At 33.0% G+C, this 19,299-nt stretch overlaps 1 protein-coding gene across 1 annotated transcript in view; it reads left to right on the top strand.

Annotated features, from left to right (window-relative positions):
* LOC132697377 (cyclic nucleotide-gated channel rod photoreceptor subunit alpha) overlaps positions 1-19,299 on the top strand; it is a 210,123-nt gene that overhangs the window by 80,560 nt on the left and 110,264 nt on the right. The window contains exons 6-10 of the mRNA XM_060662836.1: positions 128-302; positions 1,165-1,323; positions 4,855-5,033; positions 5,623-5,864; positions 17,591-17,905. Coding sequence (XP_060518819.1) covers positions 128-302; positions 1,165-1,323; positions 4,855-5,033; positions 5,623-5,864; positions 17,591-17,905 — 1,070 coding nt within the window. The remainder of the gene's footprint in view (positions 1-127; positions 303-1,164; positions 1,324-4,854; positions 5,034-5,622; positions 5,865-17,590; positions 17,906-19,299) is intronic.

Here is a 19,299-nt window from a genome sequence, read left to right as displayed (position 1 = left end):
GAAACATAGCATGCTTTGGTTCCCATCAATAAATACATATTAACCGGTTTTATGACTTTCGTTTCAACCCTTAATGTCTGGTTCATTCAACGAATATTGTCAATATGTTTGTTTCTTCCCATTGCAGATTTGGTCGGGTGTAAACTCGGTATGTCTAAGCAATGCAGTCAATCAGTGCAGAGTAGTTATCACCAAGAAGGATTCTTTGCTTCGTCGCGCGATAGTTTACCAGCGGCGTACGTTAATCGTGCCGCGAATGTGAGTTCGGCTAGTGAACTCGATCTGTCCAGGAAGACTAGAAGGTATTTGATTTGTTTGAGTGTTATTTATAATTGCAATTTCTTTTCAACAATTTTTGGAGATCATTATTGTTAGTTGTTCGATAGGGCTTGACGGCTATGTGATTTTAAGCTAGGAGTTCGCCTTAGGTTGATGCCTGTTACAACTATTGGTAGGCAAAATTGCAAGGGCTGTAACGTTGAGTTCGTTTATATAGTATTTTTTAACAGCTCAATATAGAATTTTGTCCTCTTTTTTATTTTAAGACGACACTTATTCTGTGCTATGCACAATTTCGAAAGTTTTCATAAGTTTTGTCACACGGATTAATTATTTTCTTTATTTTTATTGATCAATGATCATCTCTTTTTAAACATCGTAACCTAGTAGTTTCATTCTATTGGGCGTAGAAACCCAAAGTTCAAAACTTGAATTTTATGTCCGTTCTTGTTTTAAGTGGAACTGCTATTATAGATACAGGAAATTGGGAACACTGATATAATAGAGTTCCATTTTAAAATGAACGAAGAACATATTTTTTCATCGGATCGAGACCTATCTATATTGTGTACATTTCAGATAAAGCTTTCCTAGAAAATCAATAACGAGATTAAAAATTATCAGTATATACCAACAACGGTTGCTCTATTGTACCGCGATCCAAAATAATGATGAAGTAAGTGTATTAATCCATTTTAAACATGTAATAATCAAAAAATTATCCATAGTGGTTCAGATCTGTCGTATGTTTCTCACAAGGACCTAAGAACTTTATCTAGCATTAAAGAAAGAAAGAAACTTCTCAAAAATATATAAGTATCTACTGATTTTTCTGTTCATGCCGTGGCATAATTCTATAATCGTGACAATAATCCGTGTCTATAGAAAAGATTTGCGTGGTCGCCTAAAATTGCCAAGCAGTGTGGTCTTAGCCAGTGCGGGGGAGGCACCGCTACTGGGAGCTTGGAGGACAGCCACTGGATCAACGACTGGCACGAACCCCTCCAATCACCTTAGTACTAGCAGTTGTAACGGCACTGAAAGGTAAGAAGCAAGTTCTAGCTAGTATTTGCAAATGTTGTTATTTTGTTGTCACAATAAGAGCAAATTTCACACACTAAGGTGTCCTTTTTTTAAACCGCATTCTTCACGCACGTAACCCCTCTTTTCCACAAAGGTAAGCACATTTTGGGAAAATATTGCCTAGAAAATATACAGCTAAACGACGAACTGTCGAATTCTTTTCAACATTTTTGGATGTTGCTTTCAAAACTAAGCTTTAGCAAAACGTTAATGACAAAATGATAACAATTTTCTTCAGCAGCGTCGCCAAAGGGGATTGCCACTTATTTTGCCACCGAACTTTTTAGTAGGGTAGTTTTTAACTTTTGAACAATAAATTAAACAATCTGCATTTTATTTTGAATATGAATATGAATAAAAAAATGGTGGAATTTTTATAAAATGCTTTCTGTGTATCTCTCGTGATTTAAGATGTATTACTCCATTTATAAATATGTATAAACATGTCTAATAAAGATAATAGAAACTGTATAATAATGTATAATGTAATATTTATATTGAACAAGTGCTACTTATTTAGAGATAATACTATATCATATCATTTTAATTATTTAATGCTTTTATACATTATACTAATTTAATTCTTGGGGATAATTTTTGAAAAACAAACTTTTAATTCAATTAATTTTAACTAATTTGATACTAAGGAATAATAGGTTATTTATTGATATGACAATTTTTGTAATAAGTCATCGGTTAAGTGAATAATAGAAGTTATCTACGAATTAATTATTATTTTCGTCCTCCATCCTGTGATTTCAAATTATCATCCTGCAGAATTTCTTTTAATTGTTGTCGCAAACCTTCGTATTTCCAGTTTTTTTTTTAATTTTCTGACAATTGGTGTCAGATGTGGGGGTGGAACTGTCTAGCCGTTTTCCGGAGAAGCGTCGCTAGAGCCTTCCTTTCAATTTTTCTCATCAAATTTTTTATATTATATTATATATTTTATTTTAATTTCACTGTTTGAATAAAAGTGTTAATAATAACTAATATAATTTAAATGACGACAGATGGCTATACTTTCGTTTATAAAAAGTTGTCTTTATCTCTCACTTAAAGAGTTTTAGACTTTTAGGTGATTATTTATACTCTTATCGGATTATTTTCGGATATCATCAGGTATAATTTATAGCCCAACTAATTCATTGAACTAACAACTGCAAATATTATCACTACTTTCTACTGTCTTTAATAGACATTTTGATAGCACACAAACTTATGTGTCTGTAACTTTTTTAACGAATACTTTTGGAAATAAGACATTAGAAGATCTCTCATATGTTTGTAAAGTCGTTAGACGCTTAGTTTTTTTTCACACATTAAGAAACTAATCACAGTTCAGTAGACACATAAATTACTTTTGACGCATCATCCCCATAGCACGAGTCAATGTTATTTGTAACGCAACCTCGTTTAGAAAGAGAAGAAAACTGCGCTAAACAGTCGGCACGTGATTTCAGAGATCATTCATTGCATTTCACAAACGATTACGCGAATCCTCTACGGCGGCGTCAGCGTTTTAGATGCCGTCTTGTTGGCGACATCGCCGTGCCGATAAACCCATTCTTGTTGGGATTGGGAGAGCTTCAATCCTTTGAGACACGTTTGCAATTGTTGCCGCAGACGAGCGAATTCTTAAGGCGTACCGGGATTTTATTTAAACAAAAAAAGTTGGCTGGTCGCGTCAACGAAAGCTTGTATTGGGATTTACGTTCCAATCCAGTTTTATTCGCACAAGATGAAGAAAATACTAAGCCACTGTAGTAGTATTTTTAGCACATATCCTTTCCTTCATTAAAAATGTCACCAGAGGTTTGTCACATTAATACCATCTATAGTAATCTGTGATAAATCAAATTTTCTACTTTTTATTTACAGACAACAGGAATTTTGAATCTAATTAGTTGAAGATTTTCAAAAATGCATTAAGGTCTATGTCACTCCGTATTTAAACTTAAATCTATGTTGATAACTCAAATTCCCCCCTTTCCGTGCTCGATCCGATAGAAGAGTTTACATGAAAAAGCAGAAACACTGTCACCTGTTCAGACCTTAATCGTATAGATACTAAATTTGCGATTTTAGTTGAAGTATTACGTTAGAGTTCAAACATATCTTTATAGTTGTTGCAGTAATACAAAAAAAAAATACAGATTCCATTTACTATGATTGATTGACCCTTTTGTCAGCACCTTACAAAAGTGAACTAAAAAAACTTTATGTAATAACGTTTTATAATAATGCGATAAGATAAGATAAAAATTATTTTATAATTATTTCTGTGCATTGGACCAAATTAAATCAATGAGTAAGTGTTAGCAACAACGACATCCCAAAAGGGATTATCGAAGTAGAAAGACATGACGTGAATCTAAAATACCAATTATTCGAAGTAGAGTAAAGCTGTATCCCCATAGAGAGTAAAAAAATTACCAAAACATTGTCATTCGGTGGGTTTAAAAATTTTCATTGATTCAACCGACAGAACGGAATCCGTTTATGCCCACATCATTTTAGGAACGAAAATATATTTAATTCTAAAATTGTGAAATAATAATGAAAACATCTTCAAGCTGGTATTTATCCATAATAAATTGTACGAAAATTGTTGTATAATATACTATCAATTAAAATTTTCCTCCGTTTTGTTACGTTTTCATAGATAATGAAAAATACCGTAATAAAGACATATTTACGAAATAATTAGTAAGAAATTCGTAGTTTTGAAAACACAAACAAAGTTATATTTACCAGCCACAAAATTATTCGTAAACTCTTCATCGAGAAGAAATAAAGGAACTTGAAATTGTATTGTGTAATATCCCGCGGTTTTTCCAAATGGATTTCCAAGAATCTCGCTAAAAAATATGGCACATTTAAATTCGGAGGTACGTATGAAAGTTCTCCTGCCATCGACATCCAAGCGGAGACATTAAACTTGTGGCTTTAAAGTCCGAAACTTTAGCTCTATTTCATTCAAGTGACGGCGTTAAGAAGCATTTTAAAACCGGAGTGCATTTGACAGTATCCTTTTAACTCCGATATGCGGGTGTAAGGTAAAGCGCGCTAGGGACGGCGTAGACAAAACCTTAAGCTATTAGCCTCGTACAAACAAACAATGAAATTTCTTGTTGATTATTACTATTATTAATTTTCACGTTCTGTAACTATAACAGGAATGTGATCACGTGCCGAAGACTGCGTTAGTATTAAAAGGGGGAAAAGATGGATGCTTTCCTTGACATTTTCCTCAAAGAGCTGCTTTACATTCTTAAGAATTAACCGGAATATAAAATATATCTACTTAATCTTTTTTAACTCTTTTCACAGTAGATAAAAAACTAATAATATATTGTGCAACAAGTTTAATAAACTCTATTTTAGTTACGAAAAAGAGTTGCTTCCAAATAATAAAAAAATATAAATAATTCAAATCAGCACTTGTCACTTATCACCCTCCGTCTAAGTAAATGTTATTTTCTGTTTCAGTCGCTACGGGTTTCGTCGAGTCGATTCGTATTCGTCACGACTTCGTGCAGGTTCTAACTGGTCATTCGTGTTCGACCCCGCGGGGCGCCTCTGCTATTATTGGTCCATGATAGTTTCCTTAGCGTTCCTTTATAATTTTTGGGTCATAATTTACCGCTTTGCCTTCAGAGAAATTGACGGTAAGTCTGTTAGAGAACGAACCGTCTGAGAAACATCCGATGGCTTCATCGTATAATAATAATCTGCCTCACTTTATTAAATAATTAATAAACTAAACCAGAGGCAATGAGATGCACCAGTCAGAGAGATGAACGTAGATATCTATTTATATATCTACATAATCTAGCTGCAGCTTAGTGATTCCCGGATATCGATACGCATTAACAATAACCGAATACGTGTATACGCGAATATATAAGTATATTAAGTATTATTAAGAAATATTTCATTTATTAGAATTCTAACTTCATTATTTCTGAGACTGCCTAACCAACTGTCATTAACAATAATTATTAAATTATTGAAATCAATGAATAAGGGAGTTATGTATTTTACTTCCGAAATAAAACTATGGGGTACCTGTAGAGTTTTAATTTGGACCACACTAAAGTTATGATTTATAGCCAGTTTATTTAGAGGCGACTTTCTATATAGAGAATATTGATTATCGATATGATACAAAAAGAAGGTTAGAGAGAACGATATTTCGACCGAGGTATGTCTTTTAACGCAACCGGAGTTTGAAGAAGTGTTTTTTTCAAATTGCAGCGAACACGATCTTGGTGTGGTTCTGCCTGGACTACTTCGCGGATTTCCTGTACCTGATGGATATATTGGTCCACTTCCGCACCGGTTATCTGGAAGATGGGGTTTTGCAGACCGACGCAGTCAAGCTGCGTCAGCACTACATGAACTCCACAACCTTCTATATAGACTGCCTCTGCTTGCTCCCGTTAGACTTTCTTTACTTGTCTATCGGTTTTAACTCCATATTGAGATCGTTTAGGCTAGTAAGTATTCTAAAATTATGCTCGTCAATTATCATTTAGAGATGTGTTAACAGGTGCTGGCAAATTTGCAACGTTTTAATTCTAATAATATTCGAGATAACCTGTAAGCGTTTGTGATTACTACTGGAAGGGTAAAAATTCAATTCGACAAAAACCTTAAATCTTGGTCCTAGCGATCAACCCATCCAAAAATATTTAAGACTGGTCTCGTATTAAAAACAAAGGTAGATCGCCTATTACAAGTAAGTGATATTAATCTTGTGCATCTTTTTTAGATCGACAATAATGTTCCTAATTTTAATAAAGTAGTTACTGATAATTCGAATGTCCATCGCTTTATCTGAATTTGTTGTATTAGAGAAACATGTTACACCTTCTTGTCGACTAGTTCGTAACAAGCCTTCCTATTCTGTGTCGCTGGAATCGGATATTGTCCGTCCCATATCTGAAAGCATTCATCTAAATTTTCTCAACCATGACTTCTTCCTAAGCTCCTTTCTCTCCATTGTCTATCTTCCCTTCCAAGTTCGCAGCCTTTATTTTTTTTATTAGAGTTAACTCTGTGCATTTCTTATTTATCCACTCTAGAATTTGAATATTAGTGATACATCTACCAGTGATACTCTCAACATATGCCAGATTTCAAATGCTTGCAGTCTTGTTGTCGAGGTTGGTTTTAACGTCTAATCCATAAAGAGTTTTCTGTATTCTACTCTTCGATTAGTTCATTATAAGAGATTGTTTATAGTTAGGTTGTTAATGACAAAAAATTTGATTTTCTCCTTATTTCTATTTATTTTATACCGGGTGACACAAGAAAAAGGGAACACTATAACTTTTAAACGGCTTGAGTAAGAGATTTCAAATTTTGAAGGGTTTTGAAGGCTGAATGTCCAATTTTTTGACAATGTGTATTCAGTGGTTGCACTTCTGGTTTGAGCGGAAACGACAGTAACTTTCGAATTTTAAATGAGAAAACCTATATTTTGTTGCATTTTTGGATACAGGACATCATTCTACGTGGGATAGGAAAAATTGAAAATTGCATCTATGGCTGTGACTTTTGACACCACATTTTTCAAAATCTGTCAAAAACTCAGCTCATAGGACGAAAAATACCAGATAAGTAAATACATTTTTATAAAAACAAAATATTACTTAGCTGGCTTTGCCTCTATTCATCATCAAGTCGACATGATTGAAAATTCTGACAGTTTGTACATTTTTATCGATTTGCATTATTATGGAAAATAATAATCAGTTTACAAATGCAGAAAAAGTTGATATGTTTCTGATATACGGCGAATGCAGAACAAACTCCCGACAGGCCCGTGCATTGTATGCAGCCCGCTATCCGGGACGTTGCTTTCCCGCTCATTCTTTCTTTAGAAAGCTGGAATTGAAAATGAAAAATACACAAAATAATCGACATGATAATTTGATTGTAAGTGGAGAAATGGAAATAAATGTTTTGGAATACGTCAACGTAAATCCAGCTGCGTCGCTAAGAGAAGTGGCATGCGAATTAGACATCTCAGGAGAACCTGTGAGAAGAATTTGAAAAAAAGCAGCTATCATTCTTTTAAGTATTACCTTCATCAACATATTTATGAAGCTGACCTTGTAAGAAGACTTGGATATTTTAATTGGCTGTTAGATAATCATGACGAGAATAATTTTGTTTACTTAATTTTGTTCACTGATGAGTCACGAAATAATACTATGTTTAACCGACAGAACAACGGATCTTTAAATAATCAAAGAATTATTCGTCGCAGACAGTTTTAAGAACGGTTCGGAATCAATGTTTGGGCAGGAGTGATAGGAACGCGAATTATTGGACCTGTTTTTTATTCGTGGTGCCTTCACTGGTGCACGATATTTACAATTCTTAAGAAACAAAATTGGAGATTCGGTAGATGGTTTACCTCTTGCCGTGACATTAAATATGTATTTTCAGCAGGATGGCGCTCATAATTTTAGAGATGTTACTGAACACCTATGTGATGTTGATGGGGATAGACAAATCTCAACACACGGTCCAGTCAATTGCCCCCCACGGTAACCCGGACTTGACACTGTTAGATTTTTTTGTTTGGGGGTACGTGACAGACCGTGTTTACGTAACTCCAGTGTTCGACCTACAAGAATTACAACGGAGAATATCGCCTGCGTTTGATAGTATAACTCCAGAAATGTTATGAATACAAGAAGGAGTTCATTTTATTAAGTTATTAAGTAAATTTTTATCGCACTCATTTAATTCAAATAAATACAAAACTCCAGTTTCAACATAAATGAATGTGATGTTTTGTGTCAATGTAAAACTTGTCTTACAGTAACACACGTTGATATACCACTTTCAAATCGATTCTACCGACATTGTTGAGCTTTTATTTTCTAACAGATTTTCAAAATATTGTGTTGAATTATTCCAAAAAGTGACTTTTGTGCTTCTGAGTTTCCGGTAAAAAGTGCTTGTAGATTATGACGTATGTATACATACAATACTTACGTTATTTTTTGACTGCATCCCCGTACTCCAAAAGAATATCATAATATTTTCAACAAAAAATTCTAATCGTTGAATCTCAGAAGAAACTCTCTCTTGAATTTTAATTTTTTTAAAGTTCTAATGTTTTTTCCTTTCCACTGTGGAGAGTTTCTTCTTCATTTTTATTCTTACCGACTTGACAATTAATAATGAATAGAACCAAAGCCACTTAAGTAATATTTTGTTTTTATGAAAATGTATTTTTTTATCTGGTTTTTTCTTTCCTGTGAGCCTATTTTTTAAAGGATTTTAAAAATTTTTTGGTCTTAAAATGTTTCAAAAAAGTACCGGGTTTAAAAGGTTTTTGTTCCCACTCGGAAGATATTTGAAAAAACTAGGTTAACCTAAAAAATTAATAGTTTATTACGTTAAATGCTATTCGCCATTAAACCAGTAAAGAAAAGTTTTTGCAATTTTTTCCATGATCAAGTGGTATTTATGATGGTCACACAATTTTCAAAAATTAAATAAAAATTAAAAAAAAAAGAGAAAAACTGTCCTGTCCTACGTAAAATGATCTCCTGACTTCAAAAATGCAAAAAAAAAATAGATTGTGCCATTCAAAATACGAAAGTTATTTTCGTTTCCGCTCAAACCATATTATCACAAGAATTGGACATTCAGCATATATTAACCCTTCCAAATTTCAAATCGCTATCTCAAACCGTTCAAAAGTTATAGTCTTCCGAATTTCTTGTGTCACTCGGTATATAATGGTCACTCAATGTAATTGAATGTGAATGTATTGTAAATCCTTGTATATCTTAGATTATGTGACGCCATAACATTGACTGTAATTTTGATGATTATCATCCAATCTTCTTAAGCAGTTTTTAATATTTCTGAATTTTCCAGTTTGCGGGAATAATAATGAACATTTACAAATTTTAACTCCTTTTGAATTTAAAATTTATGAGAACTGTATTGATAATTATGATATAAAAATCCTTAAAAATTAACTACTATTGATCAACATGTTTCAATTTCTTGACAAAAGCTTGCGGTTGCTTAGTGTGGCAAATGCTTGCGTAAAATTGAAATATTTTGCAAGTAAATAATAAAGGCAATGGATGCACCGTCATTCTACCAAATATTAATGTGGTCAAAATATAGACATTATAGACTCGTCGCATCCTTAATTTTATTATATATAAATTATGTTTTATTATATTTTAAAGCACATGGCTCCAAATGGCATTTTATTTACCACACCAATTCAGTAGCCAGTTTTAATTTGGTGTAATTTTTACTATTTCAAAGCAATATTACTTGTTTGTGTAGTCAATAATGGTTTTACACTGTTTTAACTGTTTTAGGGTGTGAAATAAACAGTTAGTATCATTTTTACTACGTCTAACGCTCGGGCATAAGCAAAAAGCACTAAAGCGTTTGTTCAAATGGCAAAATTCTCAGTACACCGCTGGGAAAATACGTGCGACGTGTATCAAGTTCAAACGCAATTAAAAAATACGTCGTAGTACTCCGGGCGCGTCGCACACTGTTGCAATCAGGGTTAATTATTTATGGATTAATTGCACTTTTTTAGTTTCCGGTGCAACTGTGAAATTGGATGCCATTTCTCTTGTTAAATGTGTGCGTTTTAAATTATGAGCCTTATTTGCCCACTGATTACACCACAAAGCGGATTAACTGATCAACATTTTGCGATAACACCATTAATTACTCTTGCATTTATATTTTTCTATTGCGTTCTTCAACGAAAATATCGAAAATGTAAAGGAAATTTTACACATTGGGTTAATCATTATGCAAGTGCGGCATGATATTCGTCAAAATATTTTGGGATTTAAATTTGGACAATCTATGTTTCTATCATGGTCCATCTCATATCGGGTGATTATGGAGAACAGCAAAGAGATTCTCTTTGAAAATTCGAGTACTTGGATTTCCCTATCTGCTCATGTCAAAATTCTTTAATTTTAAATCGCATATCCTATAATTTTTCACAGCTTACCGTAATATTTTTTTAAAACTTCTTTCTGTATTCTTCCTGCGTCGGTGCTCACTCGAACTTGCTCACGTCTTGGCTTCTTCAGAGCTTGCCTGAAACTGGCTCGCATTTCACTCTGTACCTGCTTATATATTATTTGAGGGGAGAGCGTAGCTAAATACCGCGTCGGATGACTAATTACCATATTGGTGACAAGACCTGAATCGTGGTTAAGATTGTTAGGTTGCTTATAGATTAATTCATTACATGCAAGAATTTTAGTTATATCGAATAAAGTTTTATGTCCGATTTCGTGATTGTGTTCCGCAGCTGCTGATGAGTTTATTTGTCTTAGTATTAAGGCTCTTTCATGTTCTTCGAGCCTAGTTGGAATGCTGCAAACTCCTGACATCCCAAATGGAATTTTGTCTTTGACGGACCGAAGATGTTGAGAGATTTTTGGACAAGTGGTAAATCTGGTTGTGACGTACTTCCTTAGAACTTTTGATATGTGGAAGGACAACAGTGACAATTGTGGGATTGCTTTCGACTTCATTGCTATTGGAAGGTTGTGGTCAAGTGTATTTTGTGATGGAACGCTTAATATCTTTAATGTTCAAATTATTAGAGAGGAGGTGTTTTAATTCTGGGTTCAGTGACTCGGACTGAGAGTTTTACGACTCTGTAAACAAGAGAGTTGATAACCGATGATTTTTGGACCGAATGGTGATGTTTTTCTGTAAACACACTGACTCAATGTTAGGTTTGATTTTCTATTGATAAGAATATCTAAGAATGGGAGGTTGTTATTAGTTTCTAATTCAATGGTAAATCGTATGTTGGGGTGTATAGAGTTTAAATGTCTAAGAAAATATACTAGGGATTCTTGACCATGAGGCCAAATAACAATAGTAGCGTTTTCGTAATTTTGGTTTTAGATGGAAGGAGTCGAGAGCTTTCTTCTCAAAAGCTTCTATAAATATATTCGACATTTGTTTAAAAATTTGATCGTTATAAGAAAAATATGTTCCAGACAAGCAATTTTCAATTAAAGTGAGAGGGTTTGGTTCCAGATTCTCGAATTTTAATATATCCGAAATGAGGGTGAGAATTACAGGAATAGAAACTTTAGTAAAGATGGATTCTACGTCGACAGTAGGCAGAATATTTCCTGTATCTAATATAATGCTTTTTAATTGTTCAATGAAGTGGAAGCAATTAAGTACGAAACTATTAGTTTTCCCTGTAAAGGAAGCTAGATATTTGCTAGAGAATATGTGGGTAAACTAATGAAACATATGCGCTGTTTTGTATGAAATGTTGAAGGGATATGAATTGTGATATTTTCGATTGTTTTATCAACTATCGAAAAGACTTCGACAAAATAAAGTATTTAAAGATGATGGATTCTTTGAGAAACACAAAAATGGATGATAAATATTTGACAATTATACGAAACCTGTATTAGAATCAGTCAGACCCATTTAAAATCAGTATGGGTGAGCAAACCGACGGCATTTTTCCTGGAGTTAGGCAATAAAATAACAGATATCAGTTGTCAATATGGCTTAGAAGTCAACATTAGAAAAACCAAATTCAGTAAAAAACAAGGTGCGAGGTACGACCTTATAATTAACAACACATATATAGAAAGGGTTTTACAGTTCATCTACTTGGGGATTAGAATCACTCACAGGAAACTGGAATTATGATGGAGAAAGCAAGGGCCGCCTTCAACCAAATTGCTAAATTGTTTAAAAGTTTTCAAAGACATATTGTGAGGAACTAAAGTATATACAGCCTTTTAAAATCTGTTTTCCAAGAGAAAGTCTATGATAACAAAGGACCAGGATGAAGAAGAATATGATAGCTCCAAAACTTAAGAATATGGTTCTCAAAAACAACGCAAATATTTAGAGCAGCCGTTATAGCTGGTTGATCGCTATTATTCGGATCAAATACTCACCTGAAGAAAAAAAGTAGAAAACTATGAAATATAAAAAAAAGAAAAACAATTAATATTTCGAGAACCGCACTAAATAGGTATAAAGAAGTATAAGACAAAAATAATCATCAATCACCCCGACCGTATTGAATATTAATTCCTATATTATCAGCATATGTACCGAATATCTTTCTCCTTTCCGAACTTTACAAGAATACTAAAGAATGGTGGATATTATTGTCACTCCACGTGAAGTCACATGGTAGTGCATGAGTTCGCGTGACCTGTAAAAGATATAATTCAATATTTTATCCCGAAACCGTCAGAGACCTAATTATATTTTCGTAAGGCGCGCTGAAGGTGTTATTTTAAAACGTTATCATGATTGGACTTTGTAGCCAGTCAGTTCGAGCGTTTGGCGATATTTTAGTCACGGATGGCTTTGCAGTAAAATTTATTCATCGTAATATTAAATCTCAAAAAAAAAAGACAAGAGAAGAACTCGGCTGTGTTTCGACCATTCTATCGATTGCGGCATAGTTTGAATCGACATTGCTTTATTTAATTTATTCTAAGTTGGCGTTAATTCTAGAATATAAGGGCATTTCGGTGATCCTTCGTATACTAAACATGCCTGTCGGAATTGACCAATAGTTGTCTCGAATTATTTAATAAAACCGCGAACTGCTAATGGACACTGTCCCTTATTTTTGTTATTGTTCAGTGGTATAGACAATTAAGGTCTCTATATTTCATTTATCTATTATCTACACGGATCCTGTCGATTATTAAAAAATCAATAAATTAAATTTGATTGTTATTTCAGCTGTCCTCATTTTCTAATTAATCAGTTTAAACTTCTACAAAAGAGACAACGATTTGTCGTATTACATTTATCACTTGATCATGTTTGCCAAATTGACTATTAATTTTGTCATCAATTTACTACTCTGAGAGTTAGATGTGCCGATAGCCAGTGTGATTTTTCTAAAAATATATGAAAACTATTACAAACTTGAACAAATTTTATTTCAGTTAACAAAGTTCATAGGTACTTTTACATTTATTCAAAATTTGTTTTAATAACTAACTTATAGGTACGTTTCCGAAATATGGGTTCTCGATTTTTTTCATACTCTCCGATGTCTAAACTTCTCGGCCTTTGTCACCTCACAAGCCAACTTTACTACCTTAACTCATTACACTTTATGAAGTAAATGCGTCGCATTCCTCAACTTTCTATTTACAATGGAAATATTTCGTTTAAACGTCAGATTCCGGAGCAGGAGTAGAAGGTAAGTTTATACTCGGAGTGGATTTGACGAGCAACAAACTTCCGAGTTTGATATAAGCCTGGGTTAAGTGCTAATGAGGAAACGGCTGAAGCAAACGTTTCTGGTCTCTTGGTAAATTGATTCCTGAGCGAAATAAGCGCCAAGTGATGAGAAAGTTGCGGAAGTGTCAGTATAGAGAAATGAACTTTTTATTAAAATTAATTACTTTATTTTTACATTTTCAAAAGTTTTTAATTTTTTTAAATAAACTTCCATAGGCTACTACAATACTATTTACAAAACTTGTGGATTTCTTATGTGTCGGTTATTGTTGATTGAACTTACAGAGCAGTAAGTTTGATTCAGGAGAAATCTAGAAGTTTTGTAAATAGTATTTTTAATGAGTATAGTTTACACATTTTGCATCGCGTCATCGCAATAATGTTATATATAATACAATCAATATATAACAAATAAATTCTATTTATTTATTTAATAACAATAATTTGTGAAAAATCTTTTAAGGGATATAGCTAATTAAGAAAAGTACATACCGAATAGAGAATTGAGAGAAAATGTGAGCCATTCGCAAAAACTAATCTAAACGTCCAGTGTGCTAATCTTTAGATATGGGCCTGTTAATTACTTTTATTATATTCAAGAAATAAGAAAGGGAAAACGATATCTTTATCTTATACTTTATTTGTTATACGTGTTGGGCATCAGGAATCATTAATTTCTAGCAGTTGTCTAGCATGTTAGAATTTGAATAAATGCGAATGTATTGGACAACGTTAATTTGGCTATCTGATCGAGCAGATTTATGTTTATCCTAAATGTTTTTTCAAAATCTACACTGCATATAAATGGAAACTAGTTTTATCAATATTTATACCTGCTGCGAATATTGCTGTAGTTTATACGCAAGAATTTTTAAACGGAACGTAATAGTAGAGATACAGCGTTTTGATTATGTACAGGGTGACCCGTTTAAGAAGGGTCTATACCTTATCTCGAAATCTACGGGGGTTAAAAAAAATTTAAATACAAGTTGTTTCTATTAAAATGACCTTGATTTTTTTATTTTCCTATTCGTCACTTTTTTATGTACATGGTGGTGAAACAAAGTTATTTTTTTTAAATAGATCACCTTACATTTTATTGTATTTTTGGATAGTCCTTTCAAAGACACATTCAGCGATATATATGAGTATGGTCCTTCAAAATCGGGTTATGTTTCAGACTTCGGGTTATGTTTAAACCATCTATTGTTTTTACGACAATAATGCTTTTCTTTAGGTAGTAATCAAATTTAAGATATTTTCTTCCATTTTTCGCAAAATTTTCTCAATTTTCTTAAATGACACACCCTGTATATTAATGGATTTTCGAATAGTCACTTTATTAGCAATTTCATTTATATGACATAGTAAGTCTCTCTGATTTATCTTTTTGGCTTAATTGGCAAGTATTTTCTCATAATACATAAATTCTTTTACATTCATGATTTAAGAATTTTGTAAATAAATTCCTTAACTGTAAAAAAAAACTTTTCAAAAATATTTATATTCTTAATAATATAGACCACATGTCTTTAAAAAATATATAGAAAATTGCCTGTTGAAACACACACACACACACATAGACGTAAGACGAACCACACTTCAAACATGTTTTAAAATTATCAGTTATAAGCCAAAAACCAAACAAAACTACAAGAAGCAGATTTTAATTTAAAACTCGTATTCTGCAATTAACGAAAACATAATTTGTACCCATGAATCAACATTCACAAAGTCTGAAAAAATACGCATTATTGGAGTTCAGAAAATAAAAAAATGTGTTTTTGAAGTAAACAAACAGGAGCGAAGATCCATCCATCCATCCATCCAAAATTTGACATCCGTACGATATTTAAGCTTATTAAGGAACGAAATCGGCCACTTGTACATGATAATATTCCACAAAGAGAGCATCCAGATTTAATTTGGCAGCAAGATGGCGCTCTTTACCATCAAAATGGTGCAATCATTCGTTTTTTAAATGAAAATTTCAGAGAGTGGATTGGACAAAACAGAACTACCTCCTGACCAGCGAGGAGTCCAGATTTAAAGCCGATGGACTTTTTTTGTGGGGCACATTGACAGATATGGTTTACAAAGATAAATCCTCAACAGTTTTGGAAGTGCATCAATGGATTCGCGTGGCACTACACTGTCTGAATAGTATATAGTATATAGTACTTGAATTCTTCAAAACGGCGGATATATCGAAAAACTAATTTAATTAGATCTACTTTTCACGTGGAAATTTAAACGTAGAAATAAATAATTTGCCAAATTTAGCAACTTTGTGCAAAGTTTAATATTCTGCTTTTAATACGATTTCTTGACGATGCTCTAAAACGTTGATAAGGAGCTAATGCTCAGTTTTATATCTTAATAATTTAAATCTAATACCCAGTTTTGGTTAGTTTATCTGCCAATTAAGCCAAAACGGAAAGTCAGAGACTCGTACTATATTATATAATCGAAATTGCTATTAAAGTGGCTATTCGAAAATTCAATAATACACAGGGTGTCTCATTTAAGAAAATTGGGAACGTATCATTTTGCGAAACCGCGTATTTTAACAAAATATTTTAAATTTGATCATTGCCTAAAGAAAAGCATTATTTTCGTAAAAATTGTAGATGGAAAAAGGTTTCAAAAGTTAATAAGCAACCCAAAAATGACGGTTGAAAGACGACCTGAATTCTGAAGATGATCCCTAATAAGTTCGAAACGATTCATCACAGACCCATATTCATATATATCGTTGACTTTTATCTTTGAAAGGACTAACCAAAAATGCAATAAAATGTAGGATGTTATATTTAAAAAAATGTAACTTTGTTTTACCACACTGTATATAAAAAGTGACGATTAGGAAATAAATGCCATTTTAACAGAAACAACTTTTGTATTTAAATTAATTTTGTAACCGCATAGAATTCAAGATAAGGTATAGGCCCTTCTTAAACGGGCCACCCTGTACGTAGTTTTAAATTTAAACATAATAAATCATAGAATATAGAAAGTTCTCTTTTCATTTCGTTTTATTAATTTGCTTTCGCACGTGAATGACAGGTCTTTAGACTTATATGGCAACTTGTGACCCTGAGTATCTCTTTTAAGTGCTAGTCATGTTACCAACGTTCGCATCTATGTGTGCAGTGGTATAAGTGTCGCCAAATAAAATAGAGATTCATGAAATGGTGAAAATGAAGAAATCGTATTTTTTTTCAATAATTGCATATTCTTGTAATGAAAAGATCACGCCCAGAAATGGCCTTCGATAAAAAGTAAACAAATTATATTTTTAACACATTTGTACCACTGCATTAAGTAAGAACAATTTGGAGTTGTGTAAAATTTACTCCATGCATTAATAATGACTTAAAAAAACGTACCTGAATTTAAAATTAATTTTTCATCATAGACATATTACTTCTAGATTTCTCTAATTCTCTTGCTTGGCGAATCTCTTGAGTTGTGCCAAATTTATTGTAATATTGTTGAGCTTTTATTTACGGCATTCGCAAAGTTAGTCACACTCTAGCTAAGTATGCAAAGCAGGGTCTTTACATTCTGTATGTTTTTAAGCCGGGATATTTTTGGTACTGATGGTTCAGAATATGAATATTAGGTTACGCCTCCTACTTACTCATTGGAAATATTCAGCGCTCTTATATTCTTAGTGCTTGACAGTGGTCTACCTAATAAACTCAAAATATTAAAAATTATGTGTGCATTCCAGAAGTGCCATTTTTATTTTCAAGCCGGTTCTCTAATTTTCCGAAATGATGCTATGCTATATGATCAAATGCATAGGCACAGATTCCGAGATTTTATTTCGACCAATATTTATTATAGTAAACATAATACTCATCAAGACAAAAATTTTGGGCAACTCCACAAAAAATTGTTGTTCTTATGATTACTTATTTGTTGCTATTTGCAGGTGAAAATCTACCGGTTTTGGGCGTTCATGGACCGCACCGAACGGCACACGAACTATCCGAATTTCGTGCGCTCGTCGAGCCTCATCCATTACCTGTTAGTGATTTTCCATTGGAACGGGTGTGTCTTCCATTTAGTGCTCAAAAACGATGGTTTCGGGAGTAAAAACTGGGTTTATAGTGATTCCGCGGCCGAAGGTACTGACCACGTTAAGGCTTACCTTCAGAGTTACTATTGGTGTACTCTCGCGTTAACGACTATAGGCGATTTACCCAGACCTAGGAATAAACCGGAATACCTTTTCGTCATATTTCAGGTGTGTGATCAGTGGTTTTATGGGTGAAAAATTATTACCGATCTTAGTTCGGAAAACTTTATTAGCAAAACCAAAAATTTGAGCAACGATAGGATAGAATCCGTACCCGGTTTTGTTAATTTTTTACTATATTACCTTGTGTAGGAGTTTTGAGACGATATTAACAAACAGAACAACTCCATTTAGGCTGGTTTTAAAATTACTTTACTCTATGAGAACGCAACAATTTAGATGACATTGGTATCACTGATGGAAACACGTGATTAAAAATTCTTCCGATACATGATTTGTTGGTTTGTTGGCCACCAAACGATTCAACGTGTCCAAATCGAACAATTGTTTTTCTTATCAAAGCAAATACATCAATCTATCAATAGGCGCTAGATAAAAGTACTAAAAATTATATTTCGGAAAATTACAAAAGTATAGAATATGCACAAACACATAAGCAAAATACTGGTTTATAATATTGAATTATCCTTAAAAGGCAAAAACCAAATATTTAGAAGCATAGTTCTTAGGTGTCATTCTTGGCTAAAAGTTAAGCTGTAAACACCACATGAAAGAAGTAGGCAATATATCTTACCATGTAAGGTGTTTTGGAAAATGGCTAAACAGCAGAAAAAAGCAATAAAAATCGTATTAAAAAGGAAACACAGTCGACCGCACTTCAAAGGACTTCTATGCTAAAGATAATCTCGTAAACTACACATCAATGAATCCATTCTTATAATAAAAAAACTAAAACCCTTGTCCTAATTTCTCAGCACAGGCTACACAGATTTTGTATAAAATCACATTAATAAATAAACTGCAATTCATAATCTTGTATGAAATAACAGAATGCATGGACTTTGATTCGCGTACAATTATTTTTTTTTAACTTTGCAACTAACAAAAGCTGCAAAAAAAGTTAGTATGTTTTTATTAAAACTTTATAAATTTAAATAGTTTTTTGGGTATATTTCATTTTGCAAATGAGGCTTCATTTGTTCAAATTAAACACTCGAGTGCCACCTGAGAAGTTTATGAAACGTCCTCGAAATTCCACAAACCAACAAATAATGTCCCCGAAGAATTTTTCGTCACAATGTCACACTATCTAGTACCTTTTAGACCATTTGTCTGAGAAATGCTGTCCAAGTTTGCTACGTGATGGAGCATATAACGTCTAATAAAGAAATCTCGCTTGTCGGAAAAATATTGTTTCCAACAGAGTTGTTGTTCGAAAACACTCTTTGTATTTATAATACGGCAAGAATACACAAAAAATAGTAAATATATGAGACCTACGGAATATTTTCGTGCGAATCAACGAGAGTTACAGTCAAATAAGCACAAATGTGTTCATTTTCATTGGAGCTGAGATGAAAGATGCCGCTCTTATAATTTAC

This window comes from Cylas formicarius, unplaced genomic scaffold (assembly GCF_029955315.1).
Source record: "Cylas formicarius isolate icCylForm1 unplaced genomic scaffold, icCylForm1.1 PGA_scaffold_1__22_contigs__length_36826433, whole genome shotgun sequence".
In the NCBI taxonomy this organism is placed as follows: Eukaryota; Metazoa; Arthropoda; class Insecta; order Coleoptera; family Brentidae; genus Cylas; species Cylas formicarius.
Note: the sequence above shows the minus strand (reverse complement) of the source record. Positions and strands in the feature narration are given on the sequence as shown.